This window comes from Heterodontus francisci, chromosome 26 (genome assembly GCF_036365525.1).
Source record: "Heterodontus francisci isolate sHetFra1 chromosome 26, sHetFra1.hap1, whole genome shotgun sequence".
Classification (NCBI taxonomy): Eukaryota; Metazoa; Chordata; class Chondrichthyes; order Heterodontiformes; family Heterodontidae; genus Heterodontus; species Heterodontus francisci.
The window spans coordinates 52823896-52850420 of NC_090396.1; the positions used below are offsets into that span (position 1 = coordinate 52823896).

General features: G+C 42.8%; 1 protein-coding gene across 1 annotated transcript in view; it reads right to left on the reverse strand.

The window, feature by feature from the left end:
* The window catches only part of ccdc40 (coiled-coil domain 40 molecular ruler complex subunit), a 105434-nt gene that overhangs the window by 55043 nt on the left and 23866 nt on the right, over window positions 1-26525 (reverse strand). The window contains exons 6-15 of the mRNA XM_068058235.1: window positions 25714-25830; window positions 22908-23061; window positions 21883-21989; window positions 20704-20787; window positions 19927-20146; window positions 13056-13213; window positions 6782-6904; window positions 6063-6184; window positions 4410-4653; window positions 1016-1198 (exon numbers count right to left, since the gene is read on the reverse strand). Coding sequence (XP_067914336.1) covers window positions 1016-1198; window positions 4410-4653; window positions 6063-6184; window positions 6782-6904; window positions 13056-13213; window positions 19927-20146; window positions 20704-20787; window positions 21883-21989; window positions 22908-23061; window positions 25714-25830 — 1512 coding nt within the window. The remainder of the gene's footprint in view (window positions 1-1015; window positions 1199-4409; window positions 4654-6062; window positions 6185-6781; window positions 6905-13055; window positions 13214-19926; window positions 20147-20703; window positions 20788-21882; window positions 21990-22907; window positions 23062-25713; window positions 25831-26525) is intronic.

Consider the following 26525-nt stretch of genomic DNA (forward strand, 5'->3'; position numbering starts at 1 on the left):
GCACAATGTTCAGTACCATTCGCGATTCCTCAGATACTGAAGCAGCCTGTGTCCAGATGCAGCAGGAACTGGACAACATCCAGGCTTGGGCTGATAAGTGGCAAATAACATTCGTACCACACAAGTGCCAGGCAATAACCATCTCAAACAAGAGAGAATCTAACAAACTCCCCTTGGTGTTCAATGGCATTATCATTGCTGAATCCCCCACTATCAACATCCTGGGGAGGTTACCATTGACCATAAACTGAACTGGACCGGCCATATAAATGCTTTGGCTACAAGAGCAGGTCATAGGCTAGGAATTCTGTGGCAAGTAGCTCACCTCCTGTCTCCCCAATGCCTGTTCACCATCTACAAGGCACAAGTCAGGAGTGTGATGGAATACTCTCCATTTACCTGGATGGGTGCAGCTCCAACAACACTCAAGAAACTGGACACCATCCAGGCCAAAGCAGTCCATTTAACTGGCATCCCATCCACCACCTTCAAAATTCACTCCCTTCACCATCGACGCACAATGGCAGTAGTGTGTACCATGTCAAGATGCACTGCAGCAACTCACCAAGGCTCCTTTGACAACACCTTCCAAACCAGGGACCTCTACCACCGAGAAGGACAAGGGCAGCAGATGCATGGGAGCATAACCACCTGCAAGTTCCCCTCCAAGCTACACGCCATCCTGACCCGGAACTATATTGCCGTTCGTTCACTGTCGCTGGGTCAAAATCCTGGAACTCTCTTCCTAACAGCACTGTTGGTGTACCTACACCACAAGGTGCAAGGACTGCAGAGGTTCAAGAAGGCAGCTCACCGTCACCTTCTAAAGGGCAATTAGGGATGGACAATAAATGCTGGCCTAGCCAGCAACACCCACATCCCATGAACGGATAATAAAAAAAAATTGAGTTTTTACTTGTATATTTTTGGAACCAGTAATGCCATATTAGGAAAAATGTTAAATAGGCAGCATTATAAATATCTATGAATATTTTTAATATATATCTTTCCATACCAGCTGTCGTTTTCGGATTCGAAGCTTGTCACCCAAGTGTTTCAAGTAATTTGTTGCCTGATTCATGGTCATTTTACTCTCCAATTTTGCCATAATCTCATCTTCCAGTTTCACCTTTGTTGCATATTCCTTCTCTATTTGTAGTTGCAGTACTTTGATCTCACCTTGGCGCATGTTCTTGTCCTAGGTATGAAACATGGTGAGAGTCTTAAATTCATTATATTGAAAAATCAAAATACAATCATAATTGGCGAAAAGAATGCTTTATATTTAGTCTTTCCATACAGAGTTACCTATTGTTAACTTCTTTAGGGAGAGAATGGTTCTCAGCGGTGAGCTTGAAAGAAGGCACAGCGCGGGGGCTCATTCAAATGGAGGGGGCGGAACAGCCACCACCGGTGATTTAGAGGGGCAGCCGTTCCGTCCCCGGCAATGGCATCAGGCACCACCTTGCTGGCGCGGCGCCATTTTTAAAAGGCTTCAAGCCCCTACCGGCAATTTAAATTTTTAAAATGACATGGAGGGCAAACTAAAAATTATAACTTTATTAACTGATCGAAGCCCCTCTCCCACCCGCCCCCTCCCATGACCATTTAATGTATTTTACACAGGAAAAAACTTTTCTTCCCATCACCAACTTTGCCCCCCAACCCCGAACATTGTTACCTTTGCCCTTTAACCGCTTCCCACCATCCCCTCAGCCAATACAAGGATTTTTCCTCCCCCCACCCCGCCCTGAAAATTTCACTCCTCCCCCCTCCACACCAGTGTCACGCTTCGGATCTCCGAATGGAGATCTGAAGGCGCGGGAGTTCTGGCCACCGGCCGGAATATCGGCGTGGGACGGTCATCAGGTCAAGGTAAGTTATTTTGCACTTATTTCACTTTATTTTAATATTTAAATGAAAACCGCACCAAGGCCTCGTCGCCACCGATAAACTGCTGCGGGGCCTTCCCCGCATCAGGGGTGGTGGTGGGCCTCTCTGGGAAGTATTTTACGGTTCCCCCCGCTACAACCCCCCAATGTCAGAGGACTGGTAAAATTCAGCCCAATATGTTTCTTTGTAGTTTTGAGGTTGTGTTGTCTCTTTCCTCTTTCCTGAGCCACTCAGCAACCCTGGTGTAGAAGCCACTTGGGCAACTAGCTACCAGGTGGGCAACCTTCGACCAGATTTCCTATAATGTTGCTTTTAAGTGAGCTGCTTTGACATGAGGAAGAGGAGCTAAAGGTAACCTGTCTCTGATTTTCCTTGTCACCTTCTCTAAAAGCACCTGGCCTTTGCTGGGCACTTCTCCACAGCAGCATAGTTGATATGAGAAATTCAACAGATTAACTCCTACCCACATCCTATCAGTGCAAAAGTGGAAATTGATTAAGCTCAAATGCACTACTTGGCCTGGGGGATAACATTGCTGAATTAGCACTGGAGTCTGAAATTTCATTCTTCAATTTTATCTGAAAATTCATTTATCAATTAATTTGTGGGAGTTCTAGCTTTACAAAGTTGCAATCTGTGTTAGATTGTCAAAATCCTAGGGGCTACAATTGACCAGAAACTGAACTGGAGTAGCCATATAAATACCGTGGCTACAAGAGCAGGCAGAGGCTAGGAATCCTGCGGCGAGTAACTCACCTCCTGACTCCCCAAAGCCTGTTCACCATTTACAAGGCACAAGTCAGGTGTGTGATGGAATACTCTCCACTTGCCTGGAAGGGTGCAGCTCCAACAACACTCAAGAAGCTCGACACCATCCAGGACAAAGCAGCCCGCTTGATTGGCAACCCATCTGCAAACATTCACTCCCTCCACCACCAACACACAGTAGCAGCAGTGTGTACCATCTACAATATGCACTGCAGTAACGCATCAGGATCCTTAGACAGCACCTTGCAAACCTGCGACCTCTACCAACTAGAAGGAGAAGGGCAGCAAATGCATGGGAACACCACCACATGCAAGTTCCCCTCCAAGTCACACACCATCCTGACTTGGAACTATATCGCCATTCCTTCACTGTCGCTGGGTCAAAATCCTGGAACTCCCTTCCTAACAGCACTGTGGGTGTACCTACCTCCCATGGATTTCAGCGGTTCAAGAAGGCAGTTCACCACCACCTTCTCAAGGGCAATTAAGGATGGGCAATAAATGCTGGCCTAGCCAGCGACGCCCACATCCCATGAATGAATTAAATAAAAAAAACTTCTATACTGAAACCATTTATTATTAGATTTATCATCCCATTCAAAAAAAAAATTGTTGCCAAATAACAATTCCTCATGGTTTAAATAATTATTAAGGTTGACATTTTATTTTGTTTCCTTCATTTTGCTGCTCGTTCTGTCTGTCTTTATATTTCCTGGGCTAAATGAATGAATAGGTGACACTGCTGGGTAACTGCCATAGAAAGTGGATGAAAGCATGACGGTTGATGCCTTCTACCTCTGTGCCTGGGGTAGGGGGTGGAGGTGGGGGGAGTTTTAAACCCCCCAAGATAGGCAGGGGAGGTGATGGGGGTCGCAGGAGGTGGGTGTTAAATTCTTAAATATGGAAAACCTGACCCCAACCCGCCACGAGTGCAGCTACTTCTGGTTTAACCAGGCAGGTTGTGGGGTGGGCCAGTAACCTTCTCTCGAGAGGCGGGTCAGTCTTTTTAATATGGTTAATGAGGAAACTCAGCAGCTAAAGGGATGTGAGAACTGCCGGAAGTGTTTTTCCAGGACTGCCAGTGGGTCAGGTTGAGCAGGAGCGCTTCCCCCAGCAACTCCAAGCTAATCCACCACAATTTGCCTCCCTCCCTGCAATGCTGATCCCCTCTTGATCCGATGCAAACCACACTCCCCAATGCCATCTCCAACCCCACCCATGATCTCTTCCCCTTCCCTCTTTCCTCTCCAGACCCTGGCTACGGCCTGCTACCACTTCCCACCAACCAGCCAGCCTCTCTATCAGGTCAGTGGCCGGGTGGGAAACGGAGAAAAAACATTTGGCAGGACCTCCACGTTTTTGGGTTTCATGGCTGCTAAAAGTCACCATTGGTCCCGCTCTGCCTCCCGCAAATATCAGGCCATAAATGTGTGGCTAATCACGCACATGAACCGTTATTTTAATGTTGCGTAGCATTAGCAGGCTAACTGGGTGACTAGAATTTTATTAGATAAGAATATTAGACATTAAACAGCTAAGAAATGTAACTGCAGTTTTAAGGTTGTCATGGCACAGTACTCTGGTTCTTGAATACCCAACTGGTATGTTTAGAAACTGACAACTCAGGAACCAAAGTCCAGCCAGGATTAGTTATTTCAAATCCAATAAATACACAGGAATAACTAGAAAGTGATTTCTATTTGGCCTGGTTAAACTGATAATAGTATTCATAGTGTCACTGTTCTTACTAATGAAGCTTTGTTGAGCAAGCGTTCTGTTTCCTGTAGCGTCCGAGTGTAGGTGCTATACTCATGCTTTAATCCTTCCTGCTTTGCATGGTTTTGTGTAATCATTTTCTGGGTCATGTTAACATCATTCATCAATCTGTTCAGAGTAATTGTTAGAAACTCATTCTTCTCCTCTTGTTTCATGATAAAATTTTTATAGGCCTGCATTTCAGTCTTCAATGTGTCCAACTGGTGCTTTGACTGTCTGGATGAAGGAAACAAAACCGTTAGAAACTATCGTAAACAGGTAGAATAGGGAAATGCTAGCTATTAAATAACACTTACAGTTTAACAGCAGATAGTTTAGGAAAAATTAGAGGAGGAAGACTGGCAAATGCAGAAAGTTTTCAAAGATAGGAAACTGAAATTAGCTTCAATATCACCAATGGATGCTTTGCCCATCTAAAGTACTAATTATGAAATGATATGCAGGAGGTTTCAAGATGTATATTAGTGAGAAGCATATGTGACACTTTAGAAAAGTTAAGATACATGATAGAACCAAGAGTATATAGATAGGCAAACTCACATACAGAACTAGCCTCTTCAAAATATTGTACACAGGTACACCAATGTATTTTTGCTAAGCAAACACTATGTCATGAACCAAATAGAGAAATGTCATAGAAACATAGAAAATAGGATCAGGAGTAGCCCATTCGGCCCTTCGGGCCTGCTCCGCCATTCAAAAAAGATCATGGCTGATTGTCTAATTCAGTACCCTGTTCCCGCTGTCTCCCCATATCCCTTGATCCCTTTGGCATTAAGAAATATATCTATCTCCTTCTTGAATATATTTAATGACTTGGCCTCCGCTGCCTTCTGTGGTAGAGAATTCCACAGGTTCACCACCCTCTGAGTGAAGAAATTTCTCCTCATCTCGGTTCTAAATGGCATACCCTGTATCCTGAGACTGTGACCCCTGGTTCTGGACTCCCCAACCATTGGGAACATCCTCCCTGCATCTAGCCTGTCTGGTCCTGTTAGAATTTTATAGGTTTCTATGAGATCCTCTCTCATCTTCTAAACTCTAGTAAATAGATGTCTATGTACTAATTTGTATAGATATCCCACCTCTTTACTACCTTCGTTTAAACGGGTGTTTGGAAGCTGAAACAGATCTGCAATCAGCCAAAATGTGCAGTCTGTTTGACAACGTAAAATCACATAGATTCTATGTGCTAAATCAGTGCTGATAAGTTGGCATCCTCATCTACTAATGTCAAGCACACACATATATATATATATATATAAAAGCAAGTATAAACTTTTAGACATACAAGTCAGAAATTGAAAGTGCACATTGCTTAGAAGGAAATACTTCTTCTATAGACACTTCTGTTTTGGTTTTGAAACTTAGAAAAAAGCCACTCAGCCAATGTCAGTTGTGGCTCCATCAGCAAATAGTATTTATAACAAATGAATTTTTTTCAATCAGATAGTTATCAGTCAAGAGTTATAAAAATCCTTGAAATTTAATACTGGTTGAGGAGCAGAGCCAAACATGAACAGTACAAAACAAATTACTTGAATACTTATGACAAATTAATAACATTTTCTTATTATTGTTTTTCTGCTGATCTAATATCACTTTATTTAGATCCCGAACTGTACCTGACAGCTTCCTGCATTGCAGCATATGCCTCATCACGCCGTTGCATCCCAATTAGGCTACTATTCCACTGCTCTATTAGTTGCTTCTTCTCATAACCAATTGCCTCAATCTCTGTTGTAGCCTGAGAAAGGATTTGAGAGATTTAATAAAAGAAGAAAGCTGCAAGTAATTATGAAAAAACTAAAACAATACATCTATTTTGGATGGGTTTTTGAAAGTGCTTCCTAGCATTAAAATTTAACTGGCAGTAAGAATTGATTGGACCTCTGTAGTTGCATTCAAGTTTGCATGTGCTATTAATGCTGCGTGGAAGAAGCATGAGAGCACTAGCATAACTCAGTTTGCTAATGCTGCCTTGTATTCTACCGATACTGGGCTAAGGCCCGTAACTGCAATATAACCAGTCCCTAATGTGACTGCTGGAAATGGGTAAATTATCTGTAATCTTTCTTGATGGAGCAATATAGGTGGATTGCCCCACATTTGCTCAGATAAAGCCAGAGACTGGCATCAAAAACATTTCAACTTAAGCAAAAGAAAAGCAAATTGTACACAGGTATCAAACTTTTTATAAAATATGGGATCCACAGTAGTGTCCTCAACAGTGCCAGGTTCTGTAAAGGGTGCCATTTATTTTCATACAGCAGTGACATGCACACATGGTAAAGTACATCTGAATTGTGAATGGCTACAGTTGTGCTCAGGATTATTATCTCACCTCTGCTACTGTTTTCCGTGCTTCTTTTGTTTCTTCTGCTTGTGCTACATACTGGGCTTCAAACATTGCAATCTGTTCTCGAAGTGCATCCACTTGTGATACTAAACGGTCTACGAACATGTCCTATAGCATAAAAGGGAATGATTCATAGTTGATACCGGAAGAAGCTATAAACATTTCAAGCTCCATCCTGTTCAGTCTTACAATAGCATAGGGGTCCAATTAATGTCATGGGACTCCAAGTTAAATATCGAAATCAAGCAGCTGCCAAGGCCCACCTATTCAGAGGACCTCAGCAAAATGCAGATGGCCACAGCAACACAAGTACAAGGAGGTAAATTCATCCAGGGTGCTACCACCCTGTTCCCATTGGCCGGCAAATCTCAACGTTCAAACTATGATCTTCTAAAAAGTGATTTATCTGTTTTGTGTAAATAAATCATTAAAAGCCATGAAGATTACTAAAGCAAATGGAAGTCTGAAAATATTTATAAGTTAGAAATAAATCATAAGTTGTAGTGTTATTATTTATGGGTTGGGTGCCATTACTTGACTTACGAGGCCCCTGGAAGATGATTATTGCTTATGGAGAAAATGGGGCTTCGGGTAGAATGTATGTAACAGCATGGTGGGAAAGATCAAGGTCTTTACAGTACAATGCTAAGCAAAAAGTAGAAAGGATTTTAAAAACTATTTTTAAATCAAAATTTGATGTTTCAATTGAATTTGCTGAGGAATTCTAAAATTATGCAACTGTAAAGCAACATAGTATTTCTGATATTATAATGACCAAAAAAAAAGAAATGCCAGCATCTCAGTTCTTGATAAGCTTCTTAAGTCAACTCTCTACATTTTCAAACAGATTGGATTACATGGAAGTTAGATTTTTAAATGTAAAGTACCAAGAGAAGTAGCACAACACTTTGGTGTTATGCTGCATTATGTTATGGGCAAGTTAACAGTGTTGATCTTCTGAATGGCAAGTTCCTAATTTTAACACTCTTTAAAGGAAGAGGTTGTGCAGAGTTCTAGTCACTTCTCCAAATGGGGATGATCTATTCCAGACTGCAGTCGCACAGTTCTCAGTGATTAGCTTAAATACAGCATCAGCGGAGACCCAAGGAGCAGACTAGGCAGTCTGCTAATTCTCTTGACTGGCAGTACTTTGAGGCATAGGTGCAGATACAGTTCAATGTAACTGCTAAACAAGTTCCAGCCCAAAGTAAAGGCAATTTTATACAGAACAGATTACTCTGATCACTCTATTTCCTTATAGTATCAATGTTCTCCCACTTTGTAACATGGGCAGAATCGGATCACCTTAGTTTCTGGAGCAATGGCAGGACCATTTTCAGGTTGCAAACCCAACCTCCCGATTAGCAATTTTTTACCATATGCCTGCCTACTGGTTTTTTGATCATTGTGCTTTTGACTAGGGCTGTTTGTTATTCTGTCATTAACCCTCTCTCTGCACTAATGCTTTGTCTTTCACCACACCATTGCCACACTCTCTTTGTCTTTGCTCCATGACCTCCTTGTCAGTTAATCTCTCTAGCCCTCTGTCCTATCACAAACTTTCCCTTTTGTTCTCTTTTACCCCCACCCCCATTTACTTGCATAAAATCTATTAAATTTCTAACCTTTGCCAGTTCTGAAGGTTGGCGACCTGAAACGTTAACTCTGCTTCTCTCTCCACAGATGCTGCCAGACCTGCTGAGTGTTTCCAGCATTTCTTGTTTTTATGTCATTTTACAGCTCCCTGACTACAGAATTTGAGAGAGTGACATCTTAGATTTAACTCTTTTCCCATTTATAAAATTAGGCAAATTTGTGCATACTGACTGCTTGCTTTAAAGCATTCTAGGCACATGTATACTTGAGAGGCCTGAAGCCTTGATATTAATTTTAGATTGACTATCAAAAAACAAGCAGAAAGCTCATTATAAAATTTATATTCGAGTCCAGAGTTCCCTTATCAATTTTATCTGAGAGCCCTTAGTTCGGCCAGCCCTCTAAGTAAATAAGATATCTGAAATAGCCAAAAGTCCTGTTTTACATAGAGAGAAAGATTATCACTACAGTAATCATGCGTGTAGTCATCTTTTCACCAAGACAGGAAGCATAATGTAGACAGCTACTGCATGTAGGATACCATACCATACTAAATAAAATGTCCTTCAGTTAGAATGAATTTTATTTCAGATTTCCAGCATCCACAGTATTTTGCTTTTATTTTAGTGTTTAATTCACTGCCACTTCTCTTCCAGGAATGCTTACCTTGAAGAAGTTCAGCTCTTCTCTCCGACGGGATTTTCGTTTTGTCTCTTTTAACCTCGTTCACCTTCATTGCTTTCTATTTCCCTCCTGGTGTTTGATAAGATGTCTACCAAAACTCATTTTCACAGCCACATCTCCTTCCTCAACAACTGTAAGGCTCCGACTTACTGTTTTGAATCCACCCAGGATTACAGATATCTCCGAGAAATACAATGTTCCTCGGACTGCTGTTCTCACCACATCCTGAGATCCACACTCATTGCCATGTGTCACCACATGTACACACTCGACCTCTCTCTCCAGAAGCACCACCTCACCTTATCTCAAAGCTGTTCTACTCCGCAGTTTCATTTCATCCTTCGTCTTATCTGACGCATTAACAAAAAACTTTTTTTCTTCCTTTCAAGTGTTAAGGAACGCAAGCTCCAGCAGCTGATGGAGACTAATGCCCCTCCAGATCCTTCTTTCCCTTCACTTCCCTATGACCCCATCCTTTCTGATCTGACCCTTTGTCATGTATTCACAAAACCCTCCGATCTTCCCCTTTCTAATGCTGAACATTCTATACTCAACAAAGGACTCAGTTTTATCCCCTTACACCCCCACCTCAATGAATTTCGCGTTCGGCGTGGCGTTGAGCTCTTCTTCCATCGCCTTCGCCTCCGGGCTCACTTCTTTGACCAGGAGTCCTCCCCACAACCAGCAGACCCATTCATCTTCCTCCAGCATTCTCTACCACCTGGACCCCTCCCTCAGGCCTCCCGCTCTAGATCTTTTCATTGAGAACTGTCGGCGAGACATCGGCTGTCTCAATTTCTCCGCTTCCCTCACTCACTCTATCTAACCAGTCTCTCTCTGAACTTGCTGCAATCCATTCTCTCAGGTCTAACCCCGACATTGTGATCAAACCTGCTGACAAGGGTGGTGCTGTTGTTGTCTGGCGTACCGACCGCTACCTTGCAGCGGCTGAGTGCCAACTCTCTGAGACTTCTTCCTACCTCCCCCTTGGACCATGACCCCACCACCAAACAACTGTCTACAGGACTGTCAATGGCCTCATCTCCTCCGGAGATCTTCCCTCTACAGCTTCCAACCTCATAGTCCTGCAATCCCAGGCAGCCCGCTTCGACCTCCTTCCCAAAATACTCAAACAGGACTGTCCTGGGAGACCCATCATTTCAGCCTGTTCCACTGAACTTATTTCTTCCCATCTTGACTCTATCTTTTCTCCCCTGGTCCAGTCTCATCCCACCTACATCTGTGACTCTTCTGACGGCCTACGTCATTTTGACAATTTCCAGTTTCCTGGCCCTTACTGCATCCTCTTCACTACGGACGTCCAATCTCTCTACACCTCCATTCCCCACCAGGACAGTCTGAGGGCTCTCCGCTTTTTCCTTGAACAGAGGCCCAACCAGTCCCCATCCACCACCATCTTCCTCTGCCTGGCTGAACTTATTCTCACATTGAACAACTTCTCCTTCATCTCACTTCCTTCAAGTAAAAGGTGTTGCTATGGGTACCCGCATGGGTCCTAGTTATGCCTGTCTTTTTGTGGGGTATGTCGAACATTCCTTGTTCCAGTCCTACCCAGGCCCCCTGCCCCAACACTTCTTCCAGTACATTGATGCCTGTATCAGTGCCGTTTCCTGCTCCCACCCCGAACTGGAAAACTTGATCAACTTTGCTTCCAACATCCACCCTTTTCTCACCTTTACATGGTCCATCTCTGACACTTCCCTTCCCTTCCTCGACTTCTCTGTCTCCATCTCTGGTGATAGACTATCCACTAATATTCATTATATGCCCACCGACTCCTACAGCTATCTCGAATACACTTCCTCACACCTTGTTTCCCGCAAGGACTCCATTCCATTCTCCCAATTTCTCCGTTTCAGCGCATCTGCTCTGATGATGCAACCTTCCACAACACCGCTTCTGATAGGTCTTTTTTCTTCAACTGAGGTTGAAGAACCCCCACTGTGGTTGACAGGGTCCTCAACTGTGTCTGAACCATTTCCCGCACTTCTGCCCTCACCCCTTCCCCTCCCTCCCAGAATCATGACAAGGTTCCCTTGTCCTCACTTTCCACTCAACCAGCCTACACATCCAAATGATCATCCTCCACCATTTCTGCCACCACCAGCATGATGCCACCACCAAATGCATCTTCCCCTCCCCTCCCCGTCAGCATTCCGAAGGGATATTTCCCTCCACGGCACCCTGGTCCACTCCTCCATTACCCCTGACACCTCATCCCCTTCCCACTACACCTTCCCATGCAATCACAGGAGGTGTAATACTTGCTTTTTACCTCCCCTCTCCTCACCATCCAAGGCCCCAAACACTCTTTTCAGGTGAGGCAGCAATTTACTTGTACTTCTTTCAATTTAGTATACTGTATCCGCTGCTCACAATGTGGTCTCCTCTACATTGGGGAGACCAAATGCAGCTTGGGTGATGCTTTGCAGAACATCTCTGCTCAGTCCGAAAACATGACCCTGAGCTTCCGGTTGCTTGCCAATTCATGCCTACATCTCTGTCCTGGACCTGCTGCAGTGTTCCAGTGAATATCAACAAAAGCCCGAGGAACAGCACCTCGTTTTCTGATTAGGCATGCTACAGCCTACCAGACTGAACATTGAGTTTAATCATTTCAGAGCATCACTAGCACCTTTTTTATCTTTATTTTATTTTGTTTCATCATTTTTTTTGCCATGTGCCTGCCTACTGGTTTTTTCATCATTGTGCTTTTGGCTAGGGCTGTTCATTATTCTGTTATTAACACTCTCTCTGCACTAATGCTTTGTCTTTCACCACGCTATTAGCACACTCTCTTTGCCTTTGCCCCATGACCTCCTTGCCAGTTAATCTCTCCAGCCCTCTATTTTATCACACACCTTCCACTTTGTTCTCTTTTCCCTCCACTCCTCCTTTACTTGCCTAAAACCAATTACATTTCTAACCTTTGCTAGTTCTGATGAAAGGTCACCGACCTGAAACATTAACTCTGCTTCACTCACCACAGATGCTGCCTGACCTGTTGAGTATTTCCAGCACTTTCTGGTTTTACTCCTAATTAGTGGGCCTTCCGGTTGCTCTTTAACAGAGCAAGCCAATTAAGAGCCTGCCTCCAGGCTCCCCAACCAATTCAAGAGGGCAGGATGATGCAGCCATTCTGCCAGAGGAAGCATTACTGTTTAAAGCGACCATGGCAGAAAAGCTCAGCAGCACTTGGATTTTTCAGGCTGCTACACCCACAGAATCTTGCCTCCTTCCAGCTAGATCATGGTAGGCATCCCCTCTGCCCTGTGGAGGGGTATGTGAATGAGGAGAAGGCAGTTGGTACTGCTGCTGGTGTTGCTCCTGCTTCTGCTGGAGCAGTTGGCAGCTGCCTACCCTTGATCCTTAGCAGAGGTAGACTCGGCCAAATGCTGTATAAGCTGCTCTTGTGCTGCTTTGAAGACTGGCAGCTGGAAAGTGCAACTGAAGGTGGGTGAAGTGCTGGACAGATTAAGTGCCTTCCAAGCAGTTGGCAATTATCTGTTAAGAGGTAGTAGCACTCTCTGAAAGATGGAGTGCTTTGAACAACAGCCTCTCACCTAGCTATGGCTGGAGCTCTTCAGTTTAATTGATCAAAGCCTTCACAGCTTGTCAATTTCACTGAAAAGGTTCTTCCCACTGTGCACTTGCCTTCTCCAATCTGCAGAGTTACAGTCACAGCATGGAACTCCTGCGCTGTTGGGAAAGAGGGAATCCATTTACATATTCGCTCCTGATTGCCTTGAGTACTTCAATTGGCATTCTGCCACAGCCATGGGTGTTCCCCACTGCACTGCCAACACTCCCCTGGGAAAGCCGGGAGGAGGAAGGAACCTGCATTTCTCCTACCCGGCAGGCCCCCAAACCCGCCTCCACTAGCCTGGGAAAATTCTACCCATGATTGATCGGAACTTGTATCAGGTAATTATTAAGACAAATTTGTGATCCACTGTACCTGCTTCTGTTTCAGCTTTGCTGCCTGTAATTTTTCAGCCTCTAATTTTTCTGCTGTGCGCTTCATCACCATAATATCAGAGCAAACATCATGTTTTAAGTTCTCCATGTAGAAATGCCGCAGTGCAATATTCTCAACTTCTGTTTGTAGCTGTGACACTAGGATGAGATGACATGATAACAACAAGGAGCATCATTCAAAATCAATGCTATCTCAAAAGGGTCAGCATGCACAGTCGTTACTTGAGTTCTAACTTCTGTTGACTGAGACCATATCTATGGCAAACTATGTTTGGTTTAATGGGTTCAAGATAGCGATTTACATTTGGAAGAAATCAGAATATTTCAAAATTGCAACCAAGTACTTCAACCTTAATTTCTGAATAAATAAACAAATGTTTTTTCAAGCTCATTGTCAATAGGGAAAGGTGGAGAATAAGTTAAAAAGGAGAAATAGAATATGGGAAATTAGCATTTTCTCACTGAAGCATTATTGTATTAATTTTGAATTTTTTACCTACAACTTACAAAGATTGACTTTTAATGTTGCCAGTGGCAGTCTCCCCATTTTGATCTACTTAAAATCTATTACATTTCTAACTTTTCCCAGTTCTGATGAAGGGTCATCAACCTAAAATGTTATCTCTGTTTCTCTCTCCAAAGATACTGTCAGATCTGTTGAGTATTTCTAGCATTTTATGTTTTTATACCAAAATCTCTCTGCTCATCTACACTTCTAAAAATCGTACCATACACTGTCTTTCCATATTAGTCCGTCCAAAGTGAATTGTAAAAAAATGATTTTGTTCTATAAAAGTTTCCACTTCTGTACACTGATGACGAGAACGCTCTGTATACATAAAGACAATTCTGGCTGCTATCCCCCATGTACTTTCTTTTTTGCAGAACTCTGTGATAGGCATTTCCATCACCCTTATTAAATATGAATAAATTAGAACAAGTGAGTTTCACATAGGTCAACTTTTTATGTAAACTAAACATGAATTTAGGTGCCTTCTTTCTTTTTATATTAAACTTAACTGATGGCTTTACCCTCAGTACTACTACTTCTGATTTTTGTAGCCTTACAATCTTCTCTGATTTCAGATAGAACTCCCATATCCCCTTCATTGATAGACATGTCCAGAAAGCTTAATATGTTGTGCCAAATATATTTTTTTCTCTTAATTGTGTAAAAACCACAAATCTGTCAGACTTAAATAGCTGTCATTTTCAGGATCTTCCAACACGACTCTCACGCCTATGGCCAGAGTACAAGAAAAAGCTGAACATGTGATAAAGATCCTTCCTCCACCTCTTTTCCCACTTGGATTGCAACTTTTTTTTTTCATTCAGGATTATGGCATCGCTGGCTAGGCCAGCATTTATTGCCCATCCCTAATTGCCCTTCAGAAGGTGGTGGTGAGCTGCCTTCTTGAACTGCTGCAGTCCATTTGGGGTAGGTACACCCACAGTGCTGTTAGGAAGGGAGTTCCAGGATTTTGACCCAGCGACAGTGAAGGAACGCCGATATAGTTCCAAGTCAGGATGGTGTGTGACTTGGAGGGGAACTTGCAGGTTATATGGCTTTATATGGCTACACCAGTTCCCATGCATTTGCTGCCCTTGTCCTTCTAGTTGGTAGAGGTTGCGGGTTTGGAAGGTGCTGTCTAAGGAGCCTTGGTGCATTGCTGCAGTGCATCTTGTAGATGGTACACACTGCTGCCACTGTGCGTCAGTGGTGGAGGGAGTGAATGTTTGTAGATGGGGTGCCAATCAAGCGGGCTGCTTTGTCCTGGATGGTGTCAAGCTTCTTGAGTGTTGTTGGAGCTGCACCCATCCAGGCAAGTGGAGAGTATTCCATCACACTCCTGACATGTGCCTTGTAGATGGCGGACAGGCTTTGGGGAGTCAGGAGGTGAGTTACCCGCCTCAGGATTCCTAGCCTCTGACCTGCTCTTGTAGCCACGGTATTTATATGGCTACTCCAGTTCAGTTTCTGGTCAATGGTAGCCCCTAGGATGTTGATAGTGGGGGATTCAGCGACAGTAATGCTGTTAAATGTCAAGGGGAGATGGTTAGATTCTCTCTTGTTGGAGATGGTCATTGCCTGGCACTTGTGTGGCGCAAATGTAACTTTCCACTTATCAGCCCAAGCCTGGATATTGTCCAGGTCTTGCTGCATTTCTACACGGACTGCTTCAGTATCTGAGGAGTCACGAATGGTGCTGAACATTGTGCAATCATCAGCGAACATCCCCACTTCTGACCTTACAATTGAGGGAAGATCATTGATGAAGCAGCTGAAGATGGTTGGGCCCAGGACACTAACCTGAGGAACTCCTGCAGTGATGTCCTGGAGCACAGGTGATTGACCTCCAACAACCACAACCATCTTCCTTTGCGCTAGGTATGACTCCAGCCAGCGGAGGGTTTTCCCTCTGATTCCCACTGACCTCAGTTTTGCTAGGGCTCCTTGATGCCATACTCGGCCAAATGCTGCCTTGATGTCAAGGGCAGTCACTCTCACCTCACCTCTTGAGTTCAGCTCTTTTGTCCATGTTTGAACCAAGGCTGTAATGAGGTCAGGAGCTGAGTGGCCCTGGCGGAACCCAAAGTGAGCGTCACTGAGCAGGTTATTGCTAAGCAAGTGCCACTTGATGGCACTGTTGATGACACCTTCCACCACTTTACTGATGATTGAGAGTAGGCTGATGGGGCAGTAATTGGCCGGGTTGGACTTGTCCTGCTTTTTGTGTACAGGACATACCTTGGCAATTTTCCACATTGCATGGTAGATGCCAGTGTTAGGGGCGCGGCAAGTTCTGGAGCACAGATCTTCAGTACTATTGCTGGAATATTGTCAGGGCCCATAGCTTTTGCAGTATCCAGTGCCTTCAGTCGTTTCTTGATATCACGTGGAGTGAATCGAATTGGCTGAAGTCTGGCATCTGTGATGCTGGGGACTTCAGGAGGAGGCCAAGATGGATCATCAACTCGGCACTTCTGGCTGAAGATTGTTGCAAATGCTTCAGCCTTATCTTTCGCCCTGATGTGCTGGGCTGCCCCATCATTGAGGATGGGGATATTTGTGGAGCCACCTCCTCCAGTTAGTTGTTTAATTGTCCACCACCATTCACGGCTGGATGTGGCAGGACTGCAGAGCTTAGATCTGATCCGTAGGTTATGGGATAGCTTAGCTCTGTCTATCGCATGCTGCTTACGCAGTTTGGCACGCAGATAGTCCTGTGTTGTAGCTTCACCAGGTTGACACCTCATTTTGAGGTATGCCTGGTGCTACTCCTGGCATGCCCTCCTGCACTCTTCATTGAGCCAGGGTTGGTCTCCTGACTTGATGGTAATGGTAGAGTGGGGGATATGTCGGGCCATGAGGTTACAGATTGTGGTTGAGTACAATTCTGCTGCTGCTGATGGTCCACAGCGCCTCATGGATGCCCAGTTTTGCATTGCTAGATCTGTTCAAAATCTATCCCATTTAGCACGGTGGTAGTGCCACACAACACGATGGACGGTATCTTCAATGTGAAGGCGGGACTGTGCGGTGGTCACTCCTACCAATACAGTCATGGACAGAAGCATCTGCGGCAGGCAGATTGGTGAGGACGAGGTCAAGTATGTTTTTCCCTCGTGTTGGTTCCCTCACCACCTGCCGCAGACCCAGTCTAGCAGCTATGTCCTTCAGGACTCGACCAGCTAGGTCAGTAGTGGTGCTACAGAGCCACTCTTGGTGATGAACATTGAAGTCCCCCACCCAGAGTACATTTTGTGTCCTTGCCACCCTCAGTGCTTCCTCCAAGTGGTGTTCAACATAGTGGAGTACTGAGTCATCAGCTGAGGGAGGGCGGTAGGCGGTAATCAGTAGGAGGTTACCTTGCCCATGTTTGAGCTGATGCCATGAGACTTCATGGGATCTGGAGTCGATGTTGAGAACTCCCAGGGCAACTCCCTCCCTACTGTCTACCACTGTGCCACCACCTCTAGTGGGTCTGTCCTGCCGGTGGGACAGGACATACCCGGGGATGGTGATGACAGTGTCTGGGGCATTGTCTGTAAGGTATGATTCCGTGAGTTTTAGTTTAGTTTTTTTAGTTTAGAGATACAGCACGGAAACAGGCCCTTCGGCCCACCGAGTCTGTGCCGACCATCAACCACCCATTTATACTAATCCTACACTAATTCCATATTCCTACCACATCCCCACCTGTCCCTATATTTCCCTGCCACCTACCTATACTAGGGGCAATTTATTATGGCCAATTTACCTATCAACCTGCAAGTCTTTGGCATGTGGGAGGAAACCGGAGCACCTGGAGGAAACCCATGCAGACACAGGCAGTACCCAGAATTGAACCCGGGTCACTGGAGCTGTGAGGCTGCGGTGCTAACCACTGCGCCACTGTGGAGTTTAGCTACCTTTCCCGTTTTACTTTTGCGCCAGATAGGGATAAACAATTGTTGCAGTTCATCCATGCGCTCTTTAAATGTTTGCCATTGCCTATCCACCGTCATCCCTTTTAGTAACGTCTCCCAATCCATCATAGCCAAACTTGTGCCTCATACCTTCGTAGTATCCTTTACTAAGATTCAGGACCCTAGTCTCAGAATCAAATACGTCACTCTCCATCTTGATGAAGAATTCTATCATATTATGATCGCTCATCCCCAAGGGGTCTCGCACCACTAGATTGTCAATTATTTCTCTCTCGTTGTACAATACCTAGTCTACGATGAGTATGACTATGTCAGGCTGTTGCTTGACTAGTCTGTGGGACAGCTCTCCCAACTTTGGCACAAGCTCCCAGATGTTAGTAAGGAGGACTTTGCAGGGTCGACAGGGCTGAGTTTGCCGTTGTCGTTTCCGGTTCCTAGGTCGATGCCGGGTGGTCCATCCGGTTTCATTCCTTTTTATTGACTTCGTAGCGGTTAGGTACAACTGAGTGGCTTGCTAGGCCATTTCAGAGGGCATGTAAGAGTTAACCACATTTTGAGTCAGTACGTTTTTGAACTTTCCTCGCAGTTTTTCCTGAACTGCAAATACGCTATCCTACTCGCACCTATTCCTTGTCACGTTCTCAGTGTATTGGAGAAAATCCCATTTCATTGTCTCATATTTTATCTCCCCTTTTTGGTAGCACCTAAAAATTTTGGGGATTTCATTACCATCCTCAGTTTGCCTTTCCTCCAACAATCTACTGGCTTTATAACATAAGATTAGAGAAACCTAATTACTATTTGCTGATGAATTTTATAGTCTTTGTCCTTGATCCCCTTCTTTTCCTCATCTAAATACTGTCCCATTAGATTAGATTAGAGATACAGTACTGAAACAGGCCCTTCGGCCCACCGAGTCTGTGCCAAACATCAACCACCCATTTATACTAATCCTACACTAATCCCATATTCCTACCAAACATCCCCACCTGTCCCTATAATTCGCTACCACCTACCTATACTAGTGACAATTTATAATGGCCAATTTACCTATCAACCTGCAAGTCTTTTGGCTTGTGGGAGGAAACCGGAGCACCCGGAGAAAACCCACGCAGACACAGGGAGAACTTGCAAACTCCACACAGGCAGTACCCGGAATCGAACCCGGGTCCCTGGAGCTGTGAGGCTGCGGTGCTAACCAATGCGCCACTGTGCCGCCTAGTAATGGTGGCATCATTCACAGACTTGGGGTTTGGCTTCCACGTGTATGCTGACGATACCCAGTTTCACTTCTCCACCACCTCTCTTGACACTGCATCTACCTCTGTGTTGTCAGACTGCTTGTCCAAAATCCAGATTTGGATGAGCCACAATTTCCTTCAGTTAAACACTGGGACCATTGTCCTCAGCCCCTGCCACAAACTCCTCATCCTTAGCTGCCCATCCTCAGTTACTGTCTCAGGCTGAATCAGTCTGTTTGCAACCTTAGTGTCCTTTTCAACTCAGCTGAGCTCCTGACCCTTTAGCCCCTCCATACAAAGATCGTATAATCAACTCTGCACAACAATACCGGACTCTATTCCTGCCTCAACCCATGTGTGGCTGAAATTGTCATTCATGCCGTTGTCCTCTCTAGACATGACCATTACAGTGCTCCCCTATCTGGCTTCCCCATCCTCCACACTCTGTAAACTCTAGCTCATCCAAAATTCTACTGCCCGTATCCTATAAAGCAGCAAGTCCCGCCCACTCATCCTTTCCTGTCCTTGCTGACTACATTGGCTCCTGGCCCTCCACAGCCTCCAATTGAAAATTCTTATCCTCATGTTTAAATGCCATCATAGCTTCACCTCTTACTATCCCTCTCACCTTCTCCAGCTGAACAACCATCTATAACTCTCTGTTCCTCTGACTCTGCCTTTGTGCATCCCACTTCTGTTCATCCCACCAGCTGTCTTTGTGCTGTGGAATTCCCTCCCTGAACATTTCTGCCTCTACACCTCTGTTTCCTTCTTTAATACCCTCCTTAAAATTAACTTCTTTGGCCAAGCCTAATACCTCCTTCTTTGTCTTGGCATTCATTTTTGTCTATTTACGCCACTATAAAGCACCTTGCGATCTTTTATTCTGCTTGCCTGCCAGTTATTGAAGGTCTTACTGTGCATAAAAGGCAAGTATTTTTTGATTCGGGTTGCCTTGCTCAGTTGTGTGCAGAAGAGAGCATGTTACAGCAGGTCAAATGTTATGTGCATTTGTCTAATTTGAGTCCAGCATAATCATTTTCCTTTCTACATATTCAGCAAACACATTTAAGCATTTAGAAGGGAGACTTCTATTAACTAATAAGTCATTGGCTTCAATGAGAGTTTTGTTTCAGTTTACTAGCTGTAGCAAACAATTAACTAAATTATTAAGCTCACCTTTTGAGCGCTCACTATTTGTTGTGGCTTGAGATATTTGGTAAAGATTCCTCACATGTGCCAAATCTTCCTCTGCCTTTCTTCTCTTTGCTGAAGCTGATGAGCAACGATCATGTAATTTTTCAAGTTCCATTTGGATTTGGGCAAGAGACTGTTGTGTTCCGTAAAGTATCACTCCTCTGTCTTCACGCTCAGCTGTTTGCTTTTTTATTTTCCATGTCTTCGAGAAAAGAAAGTAGTCTTTACGATTGGCCCCAATTTGTTTTTAATCTGTAAACTGTTTGGGGCTTGGAATTACATTGCATTGGTGTATGTAATTACCCTTCACCACTTATATACTGTAGTAATCACAATGGTGAACACATAACACGGTTTACTAAAAGATACAGAATCCTGTTGAGATTAGAAATAATTGCATCATTTAACCGCATACTGCAGTGTTCAAAAAGAGATGGTGCTATCTTAAAAGCAATACCAAGCAGATAAATGATTTTAATAGTGATTTTCTCAAATTTTGAATATCATGCTTGCTGACACTTCCTCTCTCTATGGAAAGTGACAAGTGTTAGATTGCAACTAATAGCCAAGTCAAAAAGTCTGTCGTCAAGGGTTATATTTAACAAACAATTTTTTGCAGAATAGGTTCCATCACTGCCGTACATAACTGTTATTGTTGGAGACCTGTAATTTAAATGTTGCTGAATGCCGAAACACTGCATTAAAATTTATATTATTTGATTATATGTGATGCATTAAAAGCTCTGTTATTGCACTTACCAATTCCCTGAGCTCCAGGATTAACTTGTCCAATTGCTTTGAAAGATGGTTCTTCAGAGATTCCTGGAAGCGCTTCATTAGAGGCTATATTATTAAAAACAATTATACTGTAGATTACTATCCCTTTGTTATTTTGCTGAACCTGTATTCATCCAACTGATGACAAAAGCTGAGAATGAAGTATTTTTCAAGTTTCTGTATGACGTGCTCTGCTAGCTGACGTGTGGAGGGATAGGTGTTTTCTTTACAGAATCTTAAAATGCAAGTGTATTGTATTGAATTGGTCATAATTGATCATATATTACGGGAATGATTGACATACATAACTGTTATCCCTGACTAAATGGTTTGTGCTATACAACTGCTGGTTAAAGACAGGCAGAGATTTTGATGTGACATCACAAAGTGATTTTTTTTAAAATAAGATGTGCAGCCCATAGTCTCCATTACTATTCATGCATGATATTGCTGGAGCATGACTTCATGATTTCACATCAGGAGAGGTTCTACACTGTTTTCAGTTGTCTTCAGCAAACAGCTCAATATGGTTTAAAAAAATGGCAACAGAGAGAACTAGCAACTGGAAAGATATTCTCCTTACAACGCAATTCAGTGTATCAAATGTATGTAGAGAACCAAAGATTTTGCAATCAATTTAATATTTTAATTCATGAATCAATTATATGGCAAAGACATTGCTGAAAATTAGAATCAAGTCTGCAATAATCATGTCACAATCAATAATCTTCATCATTATGCATCTCAGATATGGAGTGTAATATCCACAATGACAGCTGCTATCAGCAAAAAACAGAATAAATGCTCATCCACAAAAATTACTAACAATAACTGATGACAGAGTCCTCTAAAGCTCTACTTTTATTTCTAAGCTTAGATTACTGTTACAAACTGCTTACATTTTTATTTTGTGTTGGAATTCCTTGCTTAATGTACTGCCTCAGAATTATTCCCAAGTACTTATTAGCTTATAATTCATTGAATAGTACAGTCCTAATACCAACAAATAGCAACATTTTGTTTATAAAAATCATGACAATGGTCTTCAGAATTGCTTTAATTCTGTTAAAGTATATATCACTATTAAAATTTAAAGTACAAAACATGTATTGATTTTGAAAATAATGATAATGAAAATAATAATGCAAGAACATTTCTTACATGATCTGGGTCAAGCACAACCAATTCTGTCTGTTCTTCATCCATATCTGATTCTTCATCTGACTCACACACAATGGCGGGGCTTTTAGGACATTCTAATTGCAACTCTAGGGAAAGAGGAAAAGTTATTTTTATTTCTCCTGAAAGACAGAAAACAATGGAACCTACGAAGTTATGCTAACGTAATAATGGGCCTTTTGGTTAAAATGCCAAAAAAAACCTACTGGACCTCCCATGATGCTGCTCCTAGTAACGTTGAGAATGTGCTGTATTACAAGGCCAGGAACATTCAATTATGTAGCTCCTTTCTCTGCTTGAAGATGTTAATGGTTCCATAGGTTCCTGCATCAACTGGTACTCACCTAAACAATTATTCTTCACCTATGACTCTTGACAGTTTATTTGGCTGTGATCATACTAAAACCAATCTGGATTATGTCCTCGCTCAATGTCAACGGTCTTTAAGTAGGTGTCAATGGACAATATAGAAGCGTGAACCATGGTTGATTTTCCCCTCCCTAGCTCAGGGTACTGAGGCTAATGTAGCATCCTAATGTTGGCCCAGCTGAGTTCATTGCAGATACTAGCTCAGTGGGACTGCCCTGCTTGGTTCCACTCTTATTTATCAAATTGTAAGCAGAGCATCTTTAGCAATGGCCCCTCTTCCAGTCCCAGCATCATTATCTCTGGAATTCTTTGACCCCCATCCTGTTCCTCATCTACCTTTCCACCATTTCTCTTGACCACTCCACTGCCTATGCTGTCAGAGTGCTTATCGAACATCCTGTTTTAGATGAGCTGAAATTTTCTCCTGGTAAATATTTGAAGATATTGAAAGACAAAAACCGTCATTGTTGGCCCCCACAACAAACGCTGTATTCTCACCACTGTATCAACCAGGTAACAGGTAAAGATTACAGTGGTCTCACTACTCATTTTTACATATGAGTGATCTACTTTCATTGGTTCAACATTCAGAACTCATCTGGCAAATCATATCACCAGTGCTAACTTTACGTTATTACCTAAATGCGGCAGTCCTGGTCTAGTAAGTTCTTGATGGCTGCTTTGTGTGGATGGTCTGCTCTTTTCAGTTTTCAGCTCTTCAGCATCAATTGTCTCAAATGTAGACCCTTGTGAGAATTCTGCCACACTCAACACACCCTCATCCAGCATCACCTGTGATTAATGTTACATGGGTAAAATAAATATAAAATCAGCCTAATTTCCAACAATTATTAAATGATTGGTAATCAAGAATAATGTTATAATGTTTTTTGCTTGAAGTATAATTCTATTAATAGGTCAAAAATAATTTTAGTGATTATCGTAGTATCAAATGAATGCATTTGACTTTATCTACTATTTTAACAGTCATTTGAAAAAGAGAAAAATTCTTCATTTTTCAGAAAACACTTCCCTAATATTTAACATTACAAATGATCATAAAATAATCCACAGAACCAAATATTTTTTTAAACTGGGAAATATAACAGACGTTGTTTAGTGCTTCCTCTGGAAAAGGTTCAACCAATTCTTAAATATGAATGCCAGCCTGCATACTACCTTTCCTCAACAGAGAATTTTGGTACTTTTATGTGCCATAGAATTTAAATCTTAGTCTACTTTGAGATTTATAATCAGTGTTTCTCCAGATGAACAACTTTACAGGCCTTCAATAGGTTATCTCAAGAAGACAGAAAAATTACTCAAGGGAGGAGATGGAGGCTTCTTTGTCCATTTTGTAAGCAATTCTTTCTGGTGGACATGATGTAATAAAAATTTAGTGTGATCCCATTCTAAAATGTAGTCCACACACAGGCAGTTTGCAGCAATCAGGAGCAAACAATATAGCTAGTTTTAAAGAATATTAAAGGCTATATATCACAAATTATAAGAACTGCGAACAGAACAAAATAGTTCAAAATATTAAAGGAAATAGACCTTTTACAGTACTGCTTCTGTGTCCTCTAGGACATATTTAACCAATTCTGGTGAAGTGGAAGCTACCACTTCCTCAGTTGGACCTTCAGTATCTGCCTCCTGATTTGCATAAAAATACAACAATTATTAAATACTTTACAACAGGTGCTATGCTAGTTAATACCTCACAATTGCAGACTTTTTGTAAGTGGAACATTGTTTTCCCAAGTTATTTTCAATCCCCTCTCTTTAGTTTCTTTATGCTGTTTACCATCCATGAGTGAGATGAAGGACTACCAACTGCCCGGCCTTCATCAGTGCAACCCGCACTGTAGGGGCTGTAGTGTTTGCTCTACCTCATGGCAAGTTTGGAGGTGGGGAGAGCATTTAATTGGGCAGGATGGTGGTGTGTGGGGACCCCATCAGCTTCCCGCCTCCACCCCGATTAAGTCAGTGGAGGGAAGGCATTTCCTTCCCGCCGCCAATTGAGCCCCTAAAGGGGCAATAAATGCCCAATTAAGGGCCTCTTTCTGCCACCATTGGTATTAACTCAGCGGCGGATGGGCCAGTCCTGAGGTCATCCTAAATGAGTTACTAAACTTTAAAGTATTTATTATCCTAGGCATATTATGAAATTTACTTAGATAACAAGTAAAGCGACTCACAAGGATGTAGTGAGCCTGTGCTCACCTAGGAAAGTAGTTTCAAACATAGAAGCCAAAAATATTTAGGGAAAAAGAAACCCATAGATATAACACTTGCGTTATAGCTGATTATAATTTTTTAAATTATTTCATTTATAAACAACTGTTTTATCATTTTGACACACATACCGTACAGTGGAAATCTCCTGACTCTATTTATACTTATATGTAGTTTTATCCCCATTTTAAATGTCTGTTTTATTTCTTCCTCCTTCCAACCCACATCCTTTGGGATATTCTCCCTTCTGTTCATCTAGTCAAGGCCATGTTTGAGAAATCACCCTGGAATTACAATCACCTTACACTATCGTTACAGGGTAACGAGGGATGGGTAATGAAAGTATCAATGCCAGTGTTGCCCATATTCTGTAAAAAGACAAAGGCCAGGAAATTCTTCAGGGCTGCTCCCTGCTTCACCATCTTAACTGCAGCAGAAACCTTCTTTCCACACATCTGCCAGACTTCCAATAATGTTACAGCGGCAGATTGGGACCAGGTTTGAGGAACTTCCTGGACAAAAATACACATTACTGTTCCATAGTATAATGCAATGGCAAATTAATATTCTAAGCTGCAAGCAGTGTACATATTTAATATCACAATAAATCCCAATGGAGACCATGGTAACAATCTTGATGCCTAAATGAAAATATAACAAGTTAAAATTTAAGAAAATTATTGGAGGAATGGAAAACTCTTATTGTTCTTCAATTTATACAATAAGTTCTATGAATTTCCTCCACACTTTGCCTGAAGGTGCTGAGCCATGCTGGGATAAAGTTCCAAAGACAACAGCAACACTCTACCATTTTGCTCAAGTGACCTTGATGTATAAGTTATCAGCCTACATAATGACTCTTGACTGGAAATAGGACTATGGTTGAGGTTGGGGAACGGAGCTATTGAAGTTGAATCTTATTCCATGCTCAGCCAAAGTTCACGTACATACACTTTTCAGTAGACCTCACTGGATAATGATCGAAAGTGGGAATCCTGGCTCATTATTCCCCTTCCTACACTAGTTGCGAATGGACATCAGCTACCTCAGACCCAACGTTGATGGTACATTCTAATTTCCCATGAATCACTATCACCTTCGGCTCTCCATTTACCAAGCGGGCCATAGCGGATGGGGAGTTAAACAATTCTAATAGATGTTACAAATTACAATAAAATATTACAAGTACTAAAAAAAGACATTTACCACATTTTTTTCTGTATCTGTATCCCCCAGAACATCTCCAACCAATTCTGGTGATATGGAAGGTTCTAAAGTGGGTCTCCGATCTTCTTTCTCAACCACATCAACAGTAGCGTCTCCCTGATTCGCATGAAAATGCAAACAATTGTCAGATGACTGTCCTACAGTTACCCAAACAGGTAAAACGTTAATGCTGGATTTTTTTTGGTGTAAGTGAGACTCTCTTTTTCTAACCACAAGTTCCACATTCATAGCACCTTGAACAAAATAAAACATAAAATATTTCATAAGGTGAAAAATAACTGGATAGCAAGCAGTGCTAGGGATGGTGATGAAAGCCAAAATGCAAGAGGAAGGTTTTAAGAAAAGAATTGAAGGAAGGGACAGAAACAGCATGGTGTAGAGGTTTAGGGAAACTGTTTCAGATTTGGGATCAAAAAGTCTAAAGTTCTGCCTCTAATTGTTGGCCAAGGGAAGGAGGATGCAAAGGAATCCAGAGTCAGAAAAGTAGAGGGCATGTGTTGAAATGTAGAACTAAAACAGTTTGAAAAGATACACAGTGGCAATACCATAAGCACTGGTATACAAGGGGCTGAATTTTATTAGCGCCCTGCACTTCACGGCGGCGTGCTTTGAACTCAGCGGCGTGCCCACACAGAGCGGCCGCTGCCAAGCCCCCACGATATTACCCACGGGGGCTCATTAGCATCACTGCAATGCGCCCCCCGATATTATGTGGGGAGAGGCGGGACATCTGGCGCGGTGAGGGACCTTCTGGCAACTGTGCAGCAGGTGCTGGGGCCCTATTTAAAGCG